Source organism: Ascaphus truei, chromosome 2 (assembly GCF_040206685.1).
Source record: "Ascaphus truei isolate aAscTru1 chromosome 2, aAscTru1.hap1, whole genome shotgun sequence".
NCBI lineage: Eukaryota > Metazoa > Chordata > Amphibia > Anura > Ascaphidae > Ascaphus > Ascaphus truei.
In genome coordinates, this window is record NC_134484.1 from 94,436,817 (window position 1) to 94,460,872 (window position 24,056).

The following is a 24,056-nucleotide window of genomic DNA, read 5'->3' on the forward strand; positions in this document are numbered from 1 at the left end:
TTGTCTCCCCTGCTGGCTGATGCGCCACTGCACTGCGTGAGCCAACACGCAAGAAAACACTGGGCCTGCCTTATTGAGGTTAGTGACTGGTGTGTGGTGCGCGCCGCCACCGTCACCACCAGGGACCTAGCCATAGACCGCACATACAGGGAACAGTGATGTGTACCATGTAAATGAGACTTTAACGATGATGATTAATAACGATGCTGTTTGAAAAAATAAAGTTCCTGGCGTCCATCATTGCGTTACCAACACCCAGTGTGCACAAATCCAGCACCCTGACAAGGTAATCAACTGAACAAAGTTAAGAGACATTTGATGTAAACTCCGCAGGAGCCAGGCAGGGAGGGTTACACTTCTAAAAGTCTTTTTGCATTGTTTTTCTTTCTTAAAGAGTGATCTTCCAATTAGTTACACACACACACACACACACACACACACACACACACACACACACACACACACACACACACACACACACACACACACACACACACACACACACAGATGAGCACACCATAAAGATGAAAAAAAAAATCATCTTATATTGGCCCAATGTTTGGTTACCCTCTGGAACCTTGATAAAGGCTCCAGAGGGTAACCAAACATTGAGCGAATACAATACTTTTTTATTTGTTGCAAATGTTGGCGTGCCTATCACTTTGTTATACTGTGGTATTTAATCCCTTCTCAAGCTGGCTACTGATCTAAGCAACTTCTTCCGTCTGCTCTATGGGGGTTATTTATTAATCTGCGATAGTTCAGACTTCAATAGACGTGTCCGTGCAATAGTGCTGGGATTGGCATTGTCTAAATACATCTCCCCCAATAACTCTTAGATTCTACTTTCCTCTTTGTACCTCATTGTGGAGCTCTTCTGTTACCCTTCCTGTAGCTTCTTGTGTTTGATGACGTTCTGCTCAAGCTCTGGTTTCTAGTCTCCCTCTTTCTCTGCTTGCTTCTAAAAAAAATTCCTTTAATTGCTCAGCAAACATGTTCTCCAGGTATTCACTGGTCTTAACCCTTTGAATGATGGAGGACTGACAGTACCCAAATGCCACCAGTCTTAGGGACTGTGACCATGTGATCGCGAACAGGCACCCAATGCTGTGGATAGGGCTTCCCTTCCCTATTACAATTTAGAAAGGTATACATGGATATGCCAAATAAGTATACATGGGAAGGATGTTCATCCAGGGAGTGATCAGATTGGCAATATTTGGAGTCAGGAAGGATTGTATTTTTCCCTTTGAGATATCATAAGATAATATTTCCCTAATTTTGGTTTGCCTTCCTCTGGATCAATATACTGTAAATACAAATATAGGATAAGTATCTGTCGTCTAAATTTATCATAGGTGGAACTTGATATGTCTTTTTTTCAATCTCCCGTACTATAGTATGTAACTATGCAATGTAGCGGTTAACACGATCTTCCCTTAGAAAACGAGCATTTATAGCATGACATACCCTGTACACCAGCGTTTCCCAAATGGGGTTCCGTGGAGCAGTCCCAGGGGTTGCTATACTCACTGTGCTGGATTTCACTCTGAAAAAAGCAGTCTGTAGCTGCAATTTCTCCTTCAGACATTAGATGGCGCTGTGCTACACAGCTCATGCAGCAGCTCGTTTGCCTTGCTGCACGCATGCGTGATAAGGTGAGTGTGAGCGTATTATGGGGAGGGGGGTGAAAGAGACATGGAGAGGTGGGGAGGGGGTGAAAGAGACATGGGGATGGAGGTGTGAAAGAGATGGGGAAGGGAGGGTGAAATAGAGACATGGGGAAGGGAGGGTGAAATAGAGACATGGGGAAGTGAGGGTGAAATAGAGACATGGATGTGAGATATTGGGGGGAGGGAAGAGAGACACGGGGGAAGGGGAGACACTGGGGGAATGTGAGAGAGACACTGGAGGGAAGGTAGAGACACTGGCGGGAGGGAGAGAGACACCGGGGGGAGGAAGTGACACAGTGGCTGGAGGGAGAGAGAGACACTGAGGTGAGGGAGAGACACTGGCTGGAGAGAGAGACACTGGGGGGAGGGAGCAGTGGGGGTCTTTTAAAAATGTATTGGGGCGGTGGGGGTCTTTAAAAAATATATTGGGGCAGTGGGGGTCTTTTAAAAATGATCTTGAACCAAGAAAATGTTTAGCCTGCGGCAGATTTCTTTTTTTTTTTTTTTTTTCATGTGCTACGCTAAAAATATTTAAGGGGTTCTATTCTGTTTTACAAAATATAAAAGGGTTCCACGACTAAATTTAATTGGGAAACACCATAGGGCCTCTGGTACTGTATGCTGGTCCTCTTGATCTTCAGGATACATCATAATTCATGGGCACCCAAAAAATTAAAGTAGCACCCGCCCCCCCCTCCACCACCCCCTGTAACACTCATTTCGTGTTTTGCTGATCTATTTCCAAGGTCGTCTTTTTTCCCACCTGTTTAATAATTCTCTGGCATTAACTGTTACCATGACGATTTCTGTATTCTTAATGGCAACAGCAATTGCGTCCTCCCAGGGAGGCAACAATTTTAGCAACTGATAAATCCAGGATCCAAATACAGAATCTGAAAAAGGGTAAGGTTTCTAAAAACAGCAGCACACAGACTTTGCAATGGTAAAAAGAAAGGAGACATTTAGTTTTTATGGCAAGTAAAGCATATTGCTGCTGTAACGTCATTTTCTCATCATGCTGCTGTCTTTTATTTTTTTTTCAATTTAAGCAATTGCAAAAAGTCCCAACGGAAACTGCACTGTCATCTCACGATGTCACAGATTTCTACTGAACCAGCAGGGGTTTATGAGAAAAAGCTATTGCGAGGAAAAATAAAAGCTTATTTTGTGTGCCTGTCTGTCCAGTACTGTTTTTTCCCCTCCTCCCCAACAAAAAAAGTAATTGTCATGATAATGTCATGAGGTACTATGTATTTTAATCCATTTGGTGCTTAAGGGGGTTAATGAGCTACAGTTTGAAGTTAAAAATACAATATATATTGGGTTTATGACGAGCCCAGGCTTGTTTCAGGTTATGCTAGGCTTCAAAGGGAGCTTAATTGGGGGTGCCTATCCTGTATGGGCTCACTTAAAAGGCCAGATGGGTTGCATATTGCTGATAGTCTAGATAAGGGCAGAGTCTGGAGACTTGGGAATAAAATATGGCCCCTGTGGCAATAGTTTATAAACATCGTCGTTTTACAGCCAGCTTCAAAGCATTCTCTGGAAGGGATTTATGGGTGGCCTGGGGCGTGGCTACAGAAGGTATCAAACCAAGAGTGACTTTATTAAAAATGAGAATATCATGTGACATCCTCTGCTGAACATGCTAAAAATGTCATGTTTGTATCCGTCGAACCAAGACTCACATAATGATTACAGACACATCAGGTCTAGCAGGTACTAAGAGACAGATACTGATTTCTCTTAAATTTAGAGATTAAGATGTTCACATTTAGTCTTATTGTGTCCGCATTGAGCGCCTGAATGTATAGATGTGTCTCGCGCGTGTGTAAGGCTGAGTCCCCTGTGCCGCTGACAGTGCTCATGCTTGGAGAGCGGTGACGTCCAAGCCTGAGCGACGGGTGTCCGCGCAATTTCGCAAGCCTGCGGGGGGCGAGGGGGGCTTGCCAAGTTGCGCGGACACCTGTCGCTCAGGGGAGGGGGGGGAGGAGGGCGTTGCAGGCAGGCTGAGCGCGGTTCAAAGACAGTTTTTTTTTGTTTACGCAAGCGCCAAGCATGGGTGAGCGCCCATGCCTGCGAGCGTGCTCTGCGTGAACGGGGACATCCAAATTTAAATAGCGAGCATTTACCTCGTCAAGCACCGCGCGGTCAGCGGCACAGTGGCCTAAGTATTACAGAAGTGAAGTTTATGAGGCACAGTTCAAACGTCATTGGTAAGAGGTTTTATTCCTCTGTCGTAAAACCGTCAATCTCACATCTGATGTACGACATGGGGTGGGTTTTTGTGGTTTACATGGGAAGAAAGAATATTTAAGTTTGAGCAAAGATTATGAAAATCAGATGTCTACAGAGGTGTATCTGGGACCAGATATGGGATATCTCATCGTCTCTTACCAGTGACCTCTCTGGGAGGAAACATATGTCATAGGGTGATGCACAGCGTTTTCTTTTGTTTTATCCTTTTATTTTAAGAAGCTGTTCTGCATTTAATTGTAACTGTATGTTTCTTGTAATCACTTTTTCTGTAACACACACACACACACACACACACTGTATGTATATATATATATATATATATAAATATATATATACATACATTTAATAAGTAATGCTTTGGGCTCTGAATGATCTGTTGCACGCTCTGGGGAGAGTATTTACGTTTTCAGACACGTTTGCTACAATGATTTGTGTTAAAGTGCAGTTTTTCCTATAATAAACAGGGCTCTGGGGCCCTCGCAAATATTAATTTGACATATCTTGTTTGCATAACTACTTCAGGTGATGGCAGTGTATAGATATGATTTCTCTCTGCCGCACTCGCCCTTTTAACCCTAGACCCTGGTTAAATTCCCACACGCGGATGCTGCGTTCCTCCACTCGTTCCTCTGAACGCCTCTGGAGGAAATCTCATACTCTCGCAGACTTCCTTCACTACAAATTTATGCTATCCTGTTTCAACTCTGCCCTCTCGCAAGCTAAACAAGCCTACTTTACTTCATGTAACGGTCATATCACCCCACCCAATCGCATATACCGCGTGCGTGGAGAGAACATGCAATGTTACCAAGGGTGCGTGGTGCAATACCTGTTGGCTCACAGGAGGCTGAGCCTCCGCTATAGGGAACCTGGGGCAATATATTACAATACTAATGATGCAGCGCCTCCACCTGCGATGGCTCCCACCAGAGGGGGAGTAGTTCCTCGCAGGACAATACACAATGACCACACGGACAGCTCTATATAATTATTGACTTTACTACTTGCAGCAACATCTCTCATCACATCTCAACACATGCGCCACGGCGGATGCTAACCACTCTAGGCGTCACGGCGGACGCTACCACCTCTAGGCGTCACGGCGGACGCTACCACCTCTAGGCGTCACGGCGGACGCTAACCTCCCGCAGAGTGACCCCACCCTGTGTCCAGTAACCCCCACCCAAATGTCTTGCACTCCCAAAGTCATATACCAATGTCTGCATATATGTGTGTGACTGCGCAGCCACTATGTCTGGTGATTAGGCCTTGTTGGTGCATGTGAAGGGTAGGTTACCTGCCCGCGGCTCCAGCCACGGGTACCGCGATATCACGGAAGATCCGCCCGATCCGACGTTGTCCTCCACACCGCGTTGGGTGACCTCCAGCGCGGATAATATCACCTTAGTCCCAGGGTCTTTAGTGGTGTTCTGAGCCCAGAACCCACCTCACAGGGCCGCACGACTTAGGCACTGTGTCCCTGACTAAGCTACCAATAAATGGGGCAGTGTCCCTATCTAGGGCCTGTCCCTAACTCCACAATCTATTTGGTGGCTCAGGACCTAACTGGGGCCTTGGGGCTGCTGGCCTAATGCAGAGGGTCACTGACCCCTGCATCTACCTCTTACCCCTAGCTGGTCCGGATCCTGACTGACCCTGTCTGGCAAAACCCCGCGAAAATGTATCTCTCTGGGAGCAGGGGAATCCGGCCTTCCGATTGGCTCCCTGGCGTCACATGTCTCTGCCCCTGTGCACCCTCCTTCCCTCCTTGCGTGTGCGCGAGCTGTTTGGGGGCCTCTCGCGCTAGCTGGCCTCCTGCGCATGCGCAACAGCACTGAACATGGCGGCGCCCTTCACTTCAGCCGCCGGGCCGGTGGCAACGCGATCGCGGCCTTAGCGACGGCCCGATCACGTCCCCGGCAACCGGCCCGCTCGCGTCCCTAGCTACCAGGGATTCCGATGCCGCTCGCGTCCCTAGCAACCCAGCAACGCGCGGCTCGCGGGACAGCAGGAAGGGGGGGTGAGTGCTCCAGGGGGGACCTGGCTACATTCACTAATCAGCATGCACAAGTCTAACCCACGCCGACTGTTCTCTGTCTTTGATACTCTACTCAAACCACCCTCAGCTGCCTCTCCTTCCTCCATCTCCGCTCAGGACTTTGCTGACTATTTTAAGGAAAAGGTGGAATCCATACGTCAGAACATCCCCTCTGTTTCTTCCTCCCATCCTACACCTCTTCCTAACTCTCCTCCTGCCTTCCTTGACTCTTTTTCCACTGTCTCAGAGGAGGATGTGTCGCTGTTGATCGCCTCTTCTCCCTCTACCACTTGCCCTCTTGACCCCATTCCCTCCCATCTTCTAAAACCTCTTGCTCCTACTATAATCCCTACGCTCACGCACATTTTTAACTCCTCCCTCTGCTCTCGAACCTTTCCATCCTCCTTCAAACATGCAACAGTCATACCATTACTCAAAAACAGCAAGCTTGACCCTACCTGTCTTTCTAACTATCGGCCTGTCTCCCTCCTGCCTTTTGCCTCTAAACTCCTTGAACGTCTTGTATTCGCTCGCTTGCTCCATTTTCTCAACACCTATTCTCTCCTAGACCCTCTACAATCTGGCTTCCGTACTGCTCACTCCACGGAAACAGCCCTCACTAAAATAACTGATGACCTCCATGCTGCCAAAGACAGAGGTCATTACACTCTGCTCATATTACTCGACCTCTCTGCAGCATTTGACACCGTGGACCACCCTCTTCTCCTTCACATTCTCCATACTCTTGGCATTCGGAACAAAGCTCTATCGTGGATCTCATCCTACCTCTCCCATCGTACTTTCAGTGTCTCTTCTGCTAATACCTCCTCCTCCTCTATTGATCTCTCTGTGGGGGTACCCCAGGGCTCTGTCCTGGGACCTCTTCTCTTTTCTCTGTATACACTCTCTCTAGGTGACCTAATAACATCTTTTGGGTTTAATTATCACCTCTATGCTGACGACACACAAATATATTTCTCAACACCCGACCTTACACCTACTGTACAAACCAAAGTTTCTGAATGTCTCTCTGCTATATCATCCTGGATGGCCCTCCGCCGCCTTAAACTCAACATGGCTAAAACAGAGCTCCTCATACTTCCTCCCAAACCTGGCCCTACTACCTCCTTCCACATTACTGTTGGAACTACGATCATTCACCCAGTAGCCCAAGCATGCTGCCTTGGGGTCACACTCGACTCCTCTCTCACATTTGTCCCTCACATTCAAAACATTTCTAAAACCTGTTGCTTTTTCCTCCGCAATATAACAAAGATACGCCCTTTCCTCTGTTGCTCGACTGCTAAAACTCTGACTCAGGCCCTCATTCTCTCCCGTCTTGATTACTGTAACCTCCTGCTGTCCGGCCTTCCTGCCTCTCACCTGTCTCCCCTACAATCTATCCTTAACGCTGCTGCCAGAATCACTCTACTCTTTCCTAGATCTGTCTCAGCATCTCCCCTCATGAAATCCCTCTCCTGGCTTCCGATCAAATCCCGCATCTCACACTCCATTCTTCTCCTCACTTTTAAAGCTTTACACTGTTCTGCCCCTCCTTACATCTCAGCCCTAATTTCTCGTTATGCACCATCCAGACTCTTGCGTTCTTCTCAAGGATGTCTTCTTTCTACCCCCTTTGTATCTAAAGCCCTCTCCCGCCTTAAACCTTTTTCATTGACTGCCCCTCACCTCTGGAATGCCCTTCCCCTCAGTACCCGACTAGCACCCTCTCTATCCACCTTTAAGACCCACCTTAAGACACACTTGCTTAAAGAAGCATATGAATAGCACTGTGGCTATTCTGAACACATGGCACATAAAGCTTGGCCCCCTGCAGATGCACTTACCAGAACTCCCTCCTACTGTCTCTGTACGTTCTCCCTACCTACCAATTAGACTGTAAGCTCCTCGGAGCAGGGACTCCTCTTCCTTAATGTCTAAAGCACTTATTCCCATGATCTGTTATTTATATTATCTGTTATTTATTGGATTACCACATGTATTACTGCTGTGAAGCGCTATGTACATTAATGGCGCTATATAAATAAAGACATACAATACAATACAATTTGCAATTGAGTAGGGGTTAATAGTAACTCATTGAAAGTACCTTGCGCAGGCGAGTTGGCTAGAGTAGCCGTGTATTAACCCTGATTGCATATCTAAGTCCCGTGCTCACTTGTGTGCTGTTTGTGACGGTGGTGTTTTGGGACGGATTTAGGTGAGATGTTAACTCATCTGAGGGACCTTTGCGAAGGTGAAGGGTGGGGCAGCTTGCGGGGTGTGTATTAATCCTTGTCCTGTATAGGGGATATTGTCCATTTGACAGACTTCTGCAGAGGTGAAAAGTGGGAGCGCTTGCGAGCGTGAGTATTAACCCTTGTCCTATATGCAGGTTGCATGCTAGCAGGGTGCCATACGTGACAAATGGTGGCATAGCGGTGGGATAACAATTTGTATTTTTGTTAATATCAAAGCTTTTTAGTGGTTTGCGTTTATGCCTGCGGGTCAAACGAAACACTAAAAAACGAATGACCTATGTGAGATTTGAGAGAGATCACAGCTCAGTAACCCAAAGCTATTACTCAGTGCTATTTGTTATAAAACATACAAGCAGACAGTTTCGTACCCCTGAAGGTAGAAAAAACAGGATATTCAGTGCTCGTGCTGTATGATGGTGTGGATGATCCCTTTGCAGCATGTACATAAAGCGTCTCCCCAGAAACTCTCAAATCTAGGTGAACCCCCCTTAAGAAAGGGGGAGGGCACCCTGAAATACAAGATAATAAAAAATGCACAAATGCGCACCAGGGATTAGTGGAAGGTAATTTATTAAAAATACACACAAACTCTGAGGGGATCCAACCCCACCTCAGAAGAGCTGTGCAGCTGGACGGCTAAGTACTACCCAGGAGAACACCTGATGGTGACTAAACCCTAAGCTGCACAGTATACAAATACAGTAAAATTTATATAAAAACACATGAAAGAAAAAAACAAACATGAAAACAACCTATCAACAGATTTGTATAGAAACCGCCATAAGGTTGGGCACTGGCAAGGGGAAACGGACACTCACACTGAGACAGTCAGCAGACTCGCGGTGGCTGCACAGGATCCGGATCTCGGCACCGCGGAGATGGAAAAAACGCTGCTGTCTCCTGCAGGCTCCGTCTCAGCTTACCAGCATACACGCGCAGGATGACCTGTCGTGACCTCTACGCGTTTCGTACCAAGTACTTCGTCAGGAGATCACGTACAGCGTCATCCGCGCGTATATATAGGCGGCAACTGATTGAAGAAACCAGCCCCCTCAGAGAAACACCCTTACTTTGCCTAATTGCTACACTGATTAAAACACCTTGAAATGAGGTTACTAGGCAACAGGGTGTATGACAACTCATGTGGGGGATGTGTGCAAGTATAAATTAATCATTGCACTCACCCCTATGAAAAAATACAGGAAAAAGACCTCTAACAACATAAATGATATACTATGTAAACAAATCATGCTGAAACCTGTATATAAATAAAAGAAAAAAGAACAAATGATTAAATAAAAACAAATAAATATAAAAACATACATAAATGTTAATGCAAATAAATGTTAATAAATTCATTTTATTAAAAACGGAATACCTTATCTTAAAAAAGGAGTCAATTCAATTAGTTCATTGAAACCATAGGGATGTCTAGTATGCATTTCATAAATCCAAAATTGCTCCAGTTTCAATAAATGATTATCTCTATTTCCCTGTCTACTACCTAGTGATACACTTTCAAGTCCCTTAAATTTAATACAACCAGGTTCACTATTATGCACTTCTTTAAAGTGTTTCAAAAGCGGAGTTAATGGCATACCCTTTGCTATTATTTTTGGTATGTTTTTAACATTTCTCAGGTGCTCTAACATGCGCATTTTAAACGGTCTTTTTGTCTTACCAATGTACTGTAAATTACAGCTACACTGTAAGGCATAGACCACATGCGTTGTCTGACAATTAATGAAACTTGTAATATTGTAGACCTTGTTAGTAACTCCTGATGTAACTGTTTTCCCTTGACAGATATGGTTACACGCTTTACACTTTCCGCATTTGTACATGCCTTTAACTCATAGGCGAGTTTTAATATCTCCAGAGTTTCGTACCCCTCCCTCTCTTGTTTTTCTTTTGCTATCTTTTTATTTTGAGTAACGTGTAGTGAGTGGGTGCTTTATACCAACGGAGGAAAATGGATCCAACGCTCTACGGTTTTCTAAATAAAGCTAATTTATTGTGCCACACAACGTTTTGACCAATAGGTCTTTCTCAAGTGACAAGGCATGAAACAACTGAGGATAAGCCCAGTATATATACCCCCAACAAAAGACAATACAACAGGTAGAAAATCACCCCAGCTAACCCCAAATAGTCTCCCCTGATTAGTCTAATCATCATGCTTAATCCTTGCAGTTCGTGAGAGCTAGGTTCCGGTTTTGCGTGTCAGTGACGTCATCACAGTTCCAGATTGGACTCCTTTGTATTTCGTGTCTTCTGAATACAAAGGAGTCCAAGCACATCTTAGTCAATCGTCAATATGGCCCCTTACATTCCATTCAAGTGAATGGGCTCTAAGGTGTCTTTAGACTAGCAGTAATGTGGAGTAATGTCACGGAGGGGCTGAAGGAGTGGTTCAGCGAGCAAAGGCATTGACTGAATTTGATGCAGAGGAGGCCAGTTCAAATCCCAGTGCCAACTTCTTGGGTATCACCTTTATCTCCCTATGTCTCGGATAACAAAACACAGATGGTAAGCTTATCGGAGTACGGACTGTTCTTTTAAACTTCCATGTACAGCACGCATACTATATTGTAACCGTAAAGCATGCCCAGTCATTTTGGGAGAAAAATACTACATAAAGTTATTATTATTGAAATAAAGGAATGGTTGTCACGCCTATTGTCAAAAACTCCCTAGACTAGACCCTACGTGCCTTACTAACTACCGCCCTGTATCCCTCTTGCATATTGCCTCCAAACTGGTACAACATCCTGTGTTTTCCCGTATGATCAACTTTAATTATTACCCTGCCCTCCTGGACCCTTTACAATCTGGCTTTCGTACAGCTCACTTAACAGAGACTGTGCTTCCTGAGACTAGCAGTTTCTCTAGAAAAGTCAGCCGAGAAAGATATTAGATGTCCATTATATTGAAAGGTTTTCATCTTTTTGGCTATAAGAAGAATTTCCTTAACTTGTTGATATCTTAAACATATTTTTCAGACTGCTTTAAAAATATAATGTATTTTAACTTATGTCTAAGATAACATCCTAAAGTAAACAAACACACATATACCCTGCAAGCTCTCAAAACCACCTCTCCTGCCCCCCCCCCAAATTACCACAATATATATATATATATGTATATGTGTCAAGAGGAGTGCTACTGGGCATGGCTAATTGTATAAAACAAGAAACAAAGAAGTCCAGAGCAACATCCAATGTGACAAAAATACAAAGTGAAATACCTATATATCTCTTGAAAATAGGATCATTTAGTTAACCCTTTGGCCAAAGCGTATAAGCCTGCGAGCCACTTTCAAGGCATGACCATAATATCGCAGGTCCTAACACTAACCGATTTAAAATCCTTATTTACCTCTATAATTAGGGGAAGGATGGTCCTGACATTGAACCTGTCGCAACCAGCTGCATGAAAAGAAAACCTTTCTCATTGCACATTTTCAGTCTCTGTTGCTAACATGACACCTTGATAAAGTGCTGTTGCATGAAACGCGTAGGTGCATTCATGTAGTCCGTTTTTATTGTATTTCTAGCATGCAATAAATTGATCACTTATTTAGTTTGGAGTTGCCTGGCTATTTTTTCCCTTCTCTGGATACCATAAGCAGGATTTCCCTGGCTGTGCTCTATCTACATCTACTACAATTCTGAATCTACACCTGGATGGACTGCACGCCACAGACGATGTGAGTGTACCTCGGAGTGTACAGGTAAAGAGCCACAGTGCCTTATGATATATCCTGTACACAACGGACATTATTACACATATAGCCACATTCTGGTTGGGTGTTTATTGAAGTGTCAATTGATGTGGGTGTCGTGTGGACTCCACTAGACACTTACCCCCTCCAGCTCAATTATATTATTGTACTGTGGACACTCCATCTTCATCTGGATACTCATTCATATATTCTCTACAGACGGAACCAGGTCTAATTGTTGAGCACTACACTCACTCTACTATTGTCTGTTGCTAACATGTCTTCGTCTTCTGTTTATCTGTCGGTTGGTGTACCTAAGGCTTCAGTTCTGGGACCTCTCCTATTCTCTCTCTACACACTATCACTTGGTACACTCATCAGCTCCTTTGGCCTTAGATATCATCCCTGTGGAGATGATAAACTAAAATAACACTACTACAGAAGCATACAAAAAAGCGGAAAGACCAGACACATTGTAAGTGTTCCATTTAGGTCTTGCGCATTTTAATAAATGTTAAAGTTGTATTATACTATGCATCTTTCATTTTATTCATGGGTATATCATCACATATTGGAGATTGCGTGGGATCGGAGGACTCCGCAATATGGCCAGTTGAAAGATCACACTCGTTGCCCTTGATTTTCCTACAAGTTGTAAGTAGGCATTTGTTATTGAGTGGCGGTTTATGCTGTGCGCAATGGTCTGCATTTTCTTTTATCCCACAGAACTTCAAACCACTTGAGACTACCATCTGTATTTGCTTTCTGGGACTAATTCTGGAGAATTAAGAATTATCCATTGGGACTGCTTTTTACTATTTTTGTATTGTTCTCTTACGCCAGGGAATTGTCCTTTTTTGTTTAACTATGGAGATGATCCACCCTTACCCTCACTCCTGCAATCCAGTCCCAAGTCTCAGATTGCCTCCTGGCTATATTCTCGTGGATGGCGCTTCGTCGCCTAAAACTTGATATGTCTAAAACTGAGCACCTCATATTTCCCCCTAAACCTGGCCCAATAGCCTCTTTTTTCCATCATCGTAAATAGTTCTACCATCTATCCTGTCGCCATAGCATGTTGCCTAGGAGTGACATTTGACTCCTCCCTTTCCTTCTCCATTTGACGGCATGGACAAAACTTGTCCCTTCTTCCTCTGTAATATTGAGAGATCTGCCCTTTCCTCTGTCACGCTGTTGCTCAAACTCTAATGCATGCCCTTATCCTCTCCCATCTGGATTACTGTAACATACGGCTAACAGGCTTGCATGCCTTTCAATTTTCTCCCCTGCAATCAATCCAAAATTCGGCTGCTAGAATAATTTCATTTTCTCGCAAAACAGAGAAAAAAACGGGAATGAATCCGAGTTTTCGGGGCTCAGAGGATTATTGAACGATGGTATATAAAGTTCAGATACAAATAATCATATGAGATGGAGTAGAGCTCTGATTAAAGCTGAGTGAGACTCATAAGACCAGTGCATACATCTCCTATGCGGAAAATATGATAGTCCCTGTGATAAAGACAGACCTCTGAAAAGAAATCATGGTCTGCCTACGATAACACTGGAACAAATATCCTGGAGTTAGCACATATAATAATGGTCCAACAGTTGTCAATATATAAGTGGGAGTACTCACAGAGTGCAGCTCATCCGGGTGCGTGCATCACGCCAGTAGTGATAAGAGAAGATGGTCCGAGGATCCAATGCGGAGCTCCGCATTGGATCCTCGGACCATCTTCTCTTCTCCCAAAACAGTATCTGCTCCTCTCCTCCTTAAATCCCTCTCCTGGCTTCCCATCAAATTTCAGATCACCTACAACGTTCTCCTCCTTTCAAGTCTCTCCACTCCTCCCGAAATATCAGCGTTACCTCTCGCTATGCCCCTGCTCGTCTCTTGGGCCGTGATTATACCAGAAATCGCCAGCGTCGTAGAGCGGCACAAAAACAAATTGCTGTGATCAAATGAAAGTAAACATACCTCGCGCATACTACAAAGCGTCAGCCGCATGAAGAGACTTTCACAATTGTTTTCTTGAGGCGACGGCCGCGTCACGAGAGGAGTTCAGCCAATGAGGGCGAACCGCTCATGGCCACGCCTCCCTGTCTCCTCTGCTTTTCTCCTCGACTGTTTCCTCTTTGTTCAAGATGCCACTCGGGGCAACACAGGGTGACGTCACCGGGTCGCTGTGCCGCTCAGCGGCATCTGGTATAAGGCTGTGGCCCCGCTGGCGCTGACCGCGCTCATGCTTGAGAGCGCTGATGTCACCAGCTCTCCAAGCATGAGCGCCAGGTGTCCTGTTTATTTTGCAAGCACGTGCGGGTGGGGGGCGCATTGGGGGAATGTTGAGCGCACTTCAAACTCTTTTTTTGTCTCCCCAAGCTTGGGAGAGCGTGCGTGCCCGTGCGCGGAAGGGACAATTTAAATTGCAGAAACTAAACTTGGCAAGCGCCGCGCGCTCAGCGCTAGCGTGGACGCAGCTTTATCGTAGCCTTGCGCTCTACCTATAACTGTCTCCTCCCCCCCTTCGTTTCTACTGCTCTCTTTCACCTTAAACCCTTTTCCCCCCACTGCACCCTACCTGTGTAACTCTCTCACACTCAGTCAATGCCAAACACCTTCTCTACCCACCTTTAGGTGAAACCTGAAAACACACCTCTTAAATGAAGCATTTCATTAGCCTGGACACATGGCCACTGTCCCACACAGTCGCTCCTACCAATGACTGCCATGTACTGCGCTTACTCACACACCTGCTGTCTCTGTAAGTCTCCCATCATACCACTTAGATTGCAAGCTTTTCGGGGCAGGGATTTACTTTCCTATTGTATGATCTTATGCGTTGCACTATAATTTCCTATAGTGTATGATCTCTCTTGTAAAGCGCTAAGTACACCTGTGGGTGCTGTATACAGATCTACATATGTAAAAATCGCCCAATATCGGCTTTTGTACCCCTGGAATGTGTTCTCTTTTTCGCTGAAGCTCCTCCTGTCTCCTGCTGGCCCGGGTCTCTTTGCAGCCACACTTCTTATATTACTACTGTACATTATTTCTCCTCACACTGCTCCGCAGTAAGTGCCTCTCTCTGCCTGTGTGTGCTGCTTCCTCAAACTGCTCCCCAGTAAGTGTCTATCTCTGCCTGTGTGCGCTGCTTCTTCACACTGCTCCCCAGTAAGTGTCTCTTTCTGCCTGTGTGTGCTGCTTCCTCACACTGCTCCCCAGTAAGTGTCTCTCTCTGCCTGTGTGTGCTGCTTCCTCACACTGCTCCCCAGTAAGTGCCTCTATATGCCTCTGTGCTGCTTCCTCACACTGCTCCCCAGTAAGTGTCTCTGCCTGTGTGTGCTGCTTCCTCACACTGCTCCCCAGTAAGTGTCTCTCTGCCTCTGTGCTGCTTCCTCACACTGCTCCCCAGTAAGCGTCTCTCTCTGTCTCTGTGCTGCTTCCTCACACTGCTCCCCAGTAAGTGTCTCTCTCTGCCTGTGTGTGCTGCTTCCTCACACTGCTCCCCAGTATGTGTCTCTTTCTGCCTGTGTGTGCTGCTTCCTCACACTGCTCCCCAGTAAGTGTCTCTTTCTGCCTGTGTGTGCTGCTTCCTCACACTGCTCCCCAGTACGTGCCTCTCTCTGCCTGTGTGTGCTGCTTCCTCACACTGCTCCCCAGTAAGTGTCTCTGCCTGTGTGTGCTGCTTCCTCACACTGCTCCCCAGTACGTGCCTCTCTCTGCCTGTGTGTGCTGCTTCCTCACACTGCTCCCCAGTAAGTGCCTCTATATGCCTGTGTGTGCTGCTTCCTCACACAGCTCCCCAGTAAGTGCCTCTATATGCCTCTGTGCTGCTTCCTCCCCCTGCTCCCCAGTAAGTGTCTCTTTCTGCCTGTGTGTGCTGCTTCCTCACACTGCTCCCCAGTAACTGTCTCTTTCTGCCTGTGTGTGCTGCTTCCTCACACTGCTCCCCAGTAAGTGCCTCTATATGCCTCTTTGCTGCTTCCTCACTCTGCTCCTCAGTAAGTGTCTCTTTCTGCCTGTGTGTGCTGCTTCATCACACTGCTCCCCAGTAAGTGTCTCTTTCTGCCTGTGTGTGCTGCTTCCTCACACTGCTCCCCAGTAAGTGCCTCTATATGCCTCTGTGCTGCTTCCTCATACTGCTCCCCAGTAAGTGCCTCTCTCTGTGCTGCTGCTTCCTCGCACTGCTCCCCAGTAAGTGTCTCTCTCTGCCTGTGTGCTGCTTCCTCACACTGCTCCCCAGTAAGTGTCTCTTTCTGCCTGTGTGTGCTGCTTCCTCACACTGCTCCCCACTAAGTGTCTTTCTGCCTGTGTGCTGCTTCCTCATACTGCTCCCCAGTAAGTGCCTCTATATGCCTCTGTGCTGCTTCCTCACACTGCTCCCCAGGAAGTGTCTATCTCTGCCTGTGTGTGCTGCTTCCTCATACTGCTCCCCAGTAAGTGCCTCTATATGCCTCTGTGCTGCTTCCTCACACTGCTCCCCAGTAAGTGTCTATCTCTGCCTGTGTGTGCTGCATCCTTATACTGCTCCCCAGTAGGTGCCTCTCTCTGTGCTGCTGCTTCCTCGCACTGCTCCCCAGTAAGTGTCTCTCTCTGCCTGTGTGTGCTGCATCCTCATACTGCTCCCCAGTAGGTGCCTCTCTCTGCCTGTGTGCTGCTTCCTCACACTGCTCCCCAGTAAGTGTCTCTTTCTGCCTGTGTGTGCTGCATCCTCATACTGCTCCCCAGTAGGTGCCTCTCTCTGTGCTGCTCCTTCCCGCTCTGACTCCTCTGCAGAATCGGATCCCATGCACTCCCGGGACTTGCCGCATGGGGCCGCTCGAGCTCTGATCAATGGCAGCGAACGTGAGGGCGACGGACTGTACCACCTGTCAGTAGGGGGAGATTCAATATCTAACATCAAACTCACGGGTTTGGTGTACAACTATAGGCTGCGGCTACAATAAATAGTAAAACATCTATTCGCTTATTCTGTATTTTTTTGGGGGGGGTGAGTGACCTTTTCCCCGTTAATCAGGTAGACGGCTCTCTGTATGCTCCCCCCGGCGTTGCACGGTGGTTCACGCTGCCGCTGTCAGGGTAGGGGGCGGCGCGTGGCCGCTCATTCTCTTTAGTGTTTGTCAATGTTGGAGGTGTGAGCAACCCCGCCCGGGACAGTACAGAGCCAGGTACTGTAACTGTGCAATGCAATGTGTCAGGCAGCAGAGTGCAACACAAGACCATATCTGGCCAGGTATCACAGTGCAGCATAACATATAGCTTACCTAGCAGAATGCAAGGCAATGGTGCTAATGCAACACAGCCAGGTACAACATATTACATAACCAGGTATGTCACCTGCAACACAACATAACCAGGTATCACCATGCAACACAAAAACCAACCAGGTATCACCATGCAACACAAAAACACAACCAGGTATCACTATGCAACACAAAACACAATCAGGTATCACCATGCAACACAAAACATACCCTGGTATCACCATGCAACACAAAACACAACCAGGTATCTCCATGCAACACAAAACACAACAAGGTATCACCATGCAACACAAAAACACAACCAGGTATCACCATGCAACACAAAACACAACCAGGTATCACCATGCAACACAAAATATAACCAGGTATCACTATGCAACACAAAACACAATCGGGTATCACCATGCAACACAAAACATAATCAGGTAACACTATGCAACACAAAAACACAACCAGGTATCACCATGCAACACAAAACATAAACTGGTATCAATGTGCAATGCATTACACAACCTACTGTAGTATCACCGTACAACACAGAACAGTGCTGGGTATCACTATGGAACACAAAACACAGCCTGGTATCATAGTGCAACGTGTTGTACTGCCGGGTATCACAGTGCAACACACAACACTGCCGGGTATCACAGTGCAACACATAACACCGCCGGGTATCACAGTGCAACACATAACACCGCCGGGTATCACAGTGTAATTTGACATTACTCTGTACTGTATTACAGTGCAACGCAGACACACTGCCATTTAGTATATTTGAATTATTTAAAGTTGTAAAATCGGAGTAGGATGTCATTTCTCTACAGAAGGGCTTTAATATACTGGAATTTTGGACAGGTAAATGACCACTGATGTTTAATACAAATGTAAGGTTATGCATTTTGGAAGCAAGATGCATACTAACAAAATGGGGCAGAATTCGGACAATCTATGATGAATGATTTAGGAGTGCTTGTAGACCGTAGGCTTAGCAGCGGTGCTCAATGTCCGGCTAGAGCTGCAAAGGCTAATAGGACACTATGATACATAAAATGGGGTAAAGATGGAAAGGAAGCCAGCATAATGTTGCCACTATATAAATTCTTAGTAAGACCATGCCTTGAATACGGAGTAAAATTTTGGACACTGCTCAATTAAAAAAAAAAAACAAAAAAAAAATTATGCAACTGAAAAAAGTGCAGAGAAGAGACACCAAATTTAATAATGGGGATAGAGGGTCTGATCTACGAGGAAAGGCTGTTCAAATTAGGATTGTTTACATTAGAAAAGAGGCATCTAAGAGGGGATATAATTATTTACAAATATATGCATGGTCAATACAAGGAACTTTTGGTGGGACATTTCATTCCAAGAACAGTACAAATAACAGAGGTTTGGAGAAAGGAGATTTCACAAACTGCAAAGGAAACCGGTACTTTACAGTAAGGGCAGTGAAAATATGAAATTTTCTACTGATGGAGACTGTGATGGCAGATACATTCGCTATCTTTTAAGAGAGGACTAGGCTTCTTTTTAGATAGAAAACATACACATGGATATACCAAATAAGTTAAAATAGGAAGGATGTTGAAATCAGGTTGCCATTACTTGATTCAGGAAGGACTTATTCCCCCTCTCCCCCTTATAAGAGTTAATTGGCTGATGTGTCCCTGTTTTCTTCAGCCCCTTTTCTGGATCAATATAAATACAAATATAGGATGAGTATCTGTCAACTAAATTTACCATGGGTTGAGCTCATCAAGTGCCGGTACAGGTCATCACACCATTCAAGTCAATGAAAGTTAACGCTGGATTGGGTGCGCTAACTCATACTAGCACTTGATAAATTTGCAGCTGTGTGTCTTGGTCCTGTGCAAATACAGCGCCAGGTGTCTCAGTGCTGTCCAAATACACCTGTATACAAGTGTCTTGGTGCATTTTAGAAGTGGTACCAATGTGTGAAACGAATAGCAAGAGTAGAACAATGAAACACAAGAGAGCAAGTAAATGTAACAGTAACCCAATGCTACATAATACAGTGAGATCAGTGCAACAGAAATAACATGGTCATTACAATGCTCAAGCCGGGATGAAGAAAAAGTGGCGCTGCACAGCCGAAACGTAAAAAATGCAAGGTGTGACTTCGAGAGATTTCAAAAATGTAATGAGCAAAGACAGGTAAAGTCCACTGATGCGTTTAACACTCGTAGGTGCTTTAACAAAGAGTGACTAAAAGTTATAAAATCAGCCCTTAAGTAGCGTTTCCCGGCGGTCACGTGAACAGGTGAATGCAGAATCAAGAAGTCAGTCTCATCTAGGGAAAGTATCAGATGAAAGTAAACCTAGTCTAAACCGGAACACACCACTTAGGGGAATAGATACATGAAACACAAAAGTATCATAATCTAACGATTAAAAGAATATACATATCAACCAAGTGGCAATATAATAAAACAATGAGTACCTGAAAGTGCATAGAGAAAAGGAGATATTTGACTCGTGAGGAAACAAAATTGAAACAAACACAGCAATGGTAAGATGATGATAAAAAATATAATAATGATGATAAAAAAAAATCAGAAAAAAAATATATATATGTAGCGCAAATAAAAAGATCACTTGTGAGCACATTCATATATATATATATATATATATATATATATATATATCAAATGGAAATATTCCTGTATGCTCATATATATATATATATATATGATTATTTATATATATATATATATATATATATATATATATATATATATAAAAATAATCATGTAATAGAATAAGAAGTGCAGATTGCTGGTAAGGCCGTCTGTAAATGGGACAATGATGTTAAATTAGACTCCGATATCGGTTAGACGAGACTGCAGTATGGTGAGTTTTAAGTACCTTAATTTCTTCTCCTATGAATCATAAAGGGGCCAGTGCGGTATAAGCCACTATGCATTTAGGGAAAGCAGTATTTAGCGTAATCATGATACAATTTGCACAAATGCATGTTCAATTTCACGGTTGGAAAAGTGGGAACTTTACATGCTGCCGAGTGTAGAGTGTGCAGCAGAATGCAGTGTAGTGAGTAAAATGTAACATACTGTAAGGAGTACTCCGTACACACCCAATTAGCATGTCTGCCACGCTAATTTTACATGTTTCCTAAGTGAGGATTACTGTACAGTATCTCCTTGTAGATTGTAAGCCGTTGGAGGCAGAAATGTATTATTGCACTTTGTGCAGTGCCTGTGTTCAGTAGCAGTGCTACATAGGAATACTTTTTAAACTATTGTATGTGACATTTTCTGTTTGTCGACAAAATATGTATCAAAGCTAAAAGTTGTTCTCAACCATGAGTAAAGTGTATGCGGAACATTATTTTGAGACATGAAAGGTAACAGATCATCACATCTGAAGAAATATGAGCTCAGAGCCTCTCTGGTTGGAAATTGAAAATGAAGTCACAACCCTGATTGATGCTGTAGATAATCTGTTAGTCTGTCACGGACAAGTGGGCCAGTCTGTCAATGTCACCTACTGTAGTTGCAAAACTGGTGGGGGAAAAAAGAAAGAAAAGGAATTCAGACATATGTATGTTTATAATTTATTTTTTTACTTTATATAAATCAGGTGGATTTTTTAAAATTTGTTTTTCTACACAGAGACCCTGGCATATTAATTGGGGTTAGGGTAAATAAGACCCTAAATTGTTTTTTTTTTTTTTTTTTTATAAAGTGAAGCAAGTAAGTATATGGGACAGTTACTTGTAATGACCTGGAATCATTTTTTTAATTCGTCTTTAATATAACATTTTCTATATTTATGTTGCAGTAACCGAGAATGGCACAAGTTAAGGCACAGCCATCAGTAACCCTATGTGGATCTTCTTTTCCTTCTGTGCTTCCCCCACCTGTCACAAGTGCCAGTCAGCCGAGTCTACAAACCTCACTGAATGGATCTGCCACAGAATTAACCATAGACAGTCCTTCCGACAGTCTTGTGGATACTTCTTCACCTGTTAGCTCACCAGATATTATATCAGATGATGGACAAGTCAAATTCTTAGAAGGTAAATCTCCGGATATGTCACCCATGCTGTAATACATTGAGATATATTACTGCAAGAAAGGGTATCTTGTGTTTGTGTTAGTGCGGCATCGGTACGCCGTGTTTTTGTCTATCATGGATGAGTGAACTCCACAAAGTTTAATTTCAGCACAAAGGGTTTTGGGTATAGATATGCAAATCATTAAAAGTATAGCTTCCAAAGTATCAGCTCTGTCCTACTTTCTTGGAAGTTTTTCAAGCCTGAGTCTAATTCTGTACAAATTCAACCAACGACTTTCATATTAAAGCACAACTTTAATAAAGGCAGATAGTTATAGCTTAGGCACCGTAATTCTACAATTCCAGTGGGTATTTTTCTGTCAATTTTGAAGGTTTTTACTCCATTTGTTAAATGGCACGCAAAGACAAGAGTCGCAGGTTTAAGTTACACATTTTTGAGAACAATCTTTTCATTGGCTACATTTTATGCCACAGACAACAATGATGTTGCTGGCTAATATTTAAATTTGTCTAAAACATTTTAAGAAGAGAGATAAAAAATGTTTCATGATTAATGCACCTGTATAGGTGGTCTTAGCAGATTGCTGCTACCGTCCTTCAAGATGGTTTAGAAATCTCAACTCTAGATTTAGTAACATTGTAATTTACAATGTCTTATCATAGTGCCTCCTTAACCACTTGGTATTAACTACAGTATTTCCAATTCTTTTACCAAGGATTTATTTTTTTCCAAAATAAATCAACAAATTAAAACCCTGGGCTGATAGAGTATTGCTTGACTTTGTTAGGAAATGTATTATTGTTAAATGTCTGTTGATTAGTTTATAGGAAATCTGTTTTTCTCTTTACGTCCATCCTGCAGCACCATGGGTGATGGACTCCATCTCCTGAGGTAGGACAGGAAAGATCTTGCACCTCCCCCTTTACCAGTGGAGTGCTTGTTCCTGTCCTACTGGGATGGAAGGGGGGGGGGGAGGGAGCTTGCACTAGGATTCTAGTTTTATTATTTTTATTAGGCTCCCTATACAAAAGGGCAGCAGCTTACCTCTGTGGGGGCTGGTACAGTGATGTTAGCCAGCATCACCAGGAACCTGTGGAGATGCTGCAAGGTTTGCAGCTGGTCATCGGCAAACGGGTGTGTGGGGGGGGGGGGGGAGTCCGACATCACGTCCCTTTCAGGCCCAGCTGGCATACATCCCTCTGCTGAAGTCAGGTGGAGGAAGCTGGGCTGGGTGGTATTGGAAGAGCAACGGTGGGCAATGTCCTTTTTGGCCATCGCACACCACACGGTCGGTGGGCATTTCATAAAAGAAGGATCAGCTGGCAAACAAGCGATGAGAGGAGACAGACGCTGTGAATACGGAAAGTGCAGAGAAGCAGCGATGATCGATTAACCCCTTACCTGCTGTCTTGATGGCGTGTACTGGTTGGGGAATAATACCGGGGAAACCTTCTGAAATCAGACAGGAAAAGCTGGGTGGATGGAAGTTACCACTTATGGTATATATTATGTATCCTACAGATATAAGCCCCCCGCCAATACAGGGCCTGAAGCCCCTCAGGTACCCAGTACAGGGCATGTCATATCCAAGAAGGCACCTGCAAAGACAAAATATTTAACTTGTTCAGGATGGGAACAGCTACGTGCAGTGCCTGCATAAAGCGTTTGGCAATGGAGGAAAATCCCATCCAGATTCAAGGCTTCCTGGGATGGCTAATTTATAGATGGCGCCAGCATGATCAATGCAAAGAGAAGATCTAGGGAAATGCTACGAACCTAGAGAATATCAGAGGCATTACTCGGCATCCTCACAGGAATTTGACTGGGAAGCCTCAGTAGGAACAGAATTTCCAGAGTACTCTTTTTGATGTAGAGGGGGAAGTGAGAGAAGAATATTCAAGCTTGGCAGCAGAAGACATTGACAAGCTTGTGAAAGCAGTAAAGATGTTAATGGAAATAGAAGAGGTAAAAGAGCCTATTAAAAAGCAGGAACGTATGTTCATGGGCTCACATACTGTAGAAGGTCAAGAGTATTCCTAGTGCATACAACAATCAAGAAAGTTATTAGTGAGGAATGGCACCATCCAGCCAAGAAACCACACAAATAAACACAATCCAAGCAAGCTCAAGAACCCCAAAACCCAGCACATCATATATACAGCACATATATTTGTGTCAAAAAGGAGTGCTGCTTAGTGTGGCCAAAGTATACAACAAAAGACAGAAATGCCCAGTGCTACATCCAAAGTGACAAAATAGACAGTACAATACTTGTACAGATTATCACTGAAGTATTGTACTATGTAGTTTGTCACTTTGGATGTAGCACTGGGCATGTCTGTCTTTTGTTGTATATATTTTGCCACGCTCAGCATGACTCCTTTTTGTCACAAATATATTTGCTGTATATATGATGTTTTGGGGTTCTTGAGCTTGCTGGAATTGTGTGTTTATTAATTTTGATTTTCAACTGGTATCAGTTGTTTGAAGGTTGGGTGCCCTTCCTCCAAGGGTTTAACCCCCTCACCCCCACTTTCCAATGAGCAGTTTTTGTCATGTTCCTGTGTACAACAGACCCACTGTGGTCATTCTCCCTCCAGCATAGGTAAATGAGGATTTACCAGGTAGTGTTAGGACCTGCAAATTGGTCATGCCATGACGATGGCTGCAGGCTTAGAACGCTTTGGCCAAAGGGTTTAACTAAATGACCCCTACTCATGAGAAGATTAGCACTGAAGTATTGTACTATGTATTTTGTCACTTTGGATGTAGCACT

General features: G+C 44.3%; 1 protein-coding gene across 15 annotated transcripts in view; it reads left to right on the forward strand.

Moving 5' to 3' along the window:
• The first annotated feature begins 263 nt into the window (after positions 1-263).
• Positions 264-24,056, forward strand: part of STAU2 (staufen double-stranded RNA binding protein 2) — a 414,157-nt gene continuing 390,364 nt past the window's right edge. For 14 of the 15 annotated variants that reach the window (XR_012797298.1, XM_075583368.1, XM_075583402.1 and 11 more), the window contains exons 1-2: positions 17,027-17,127; positions 21,043-21,280. Coding sequence is in view for 14 of the 15 variants with exons in the window: in XM_075583368.1 (XP_075439483.1) it covers positions 21,052-21,280 (229 nt within the window). In the remaining variant the exon portion in view is untranslated. Of the gene's footprint in view, positions 287-17,026; positions 17,128-21,042; positions 21,281-24,056 lie in introns of those variants that run through there. The other variant, XM_075583378.1, reaches the window with a different exon arrangement.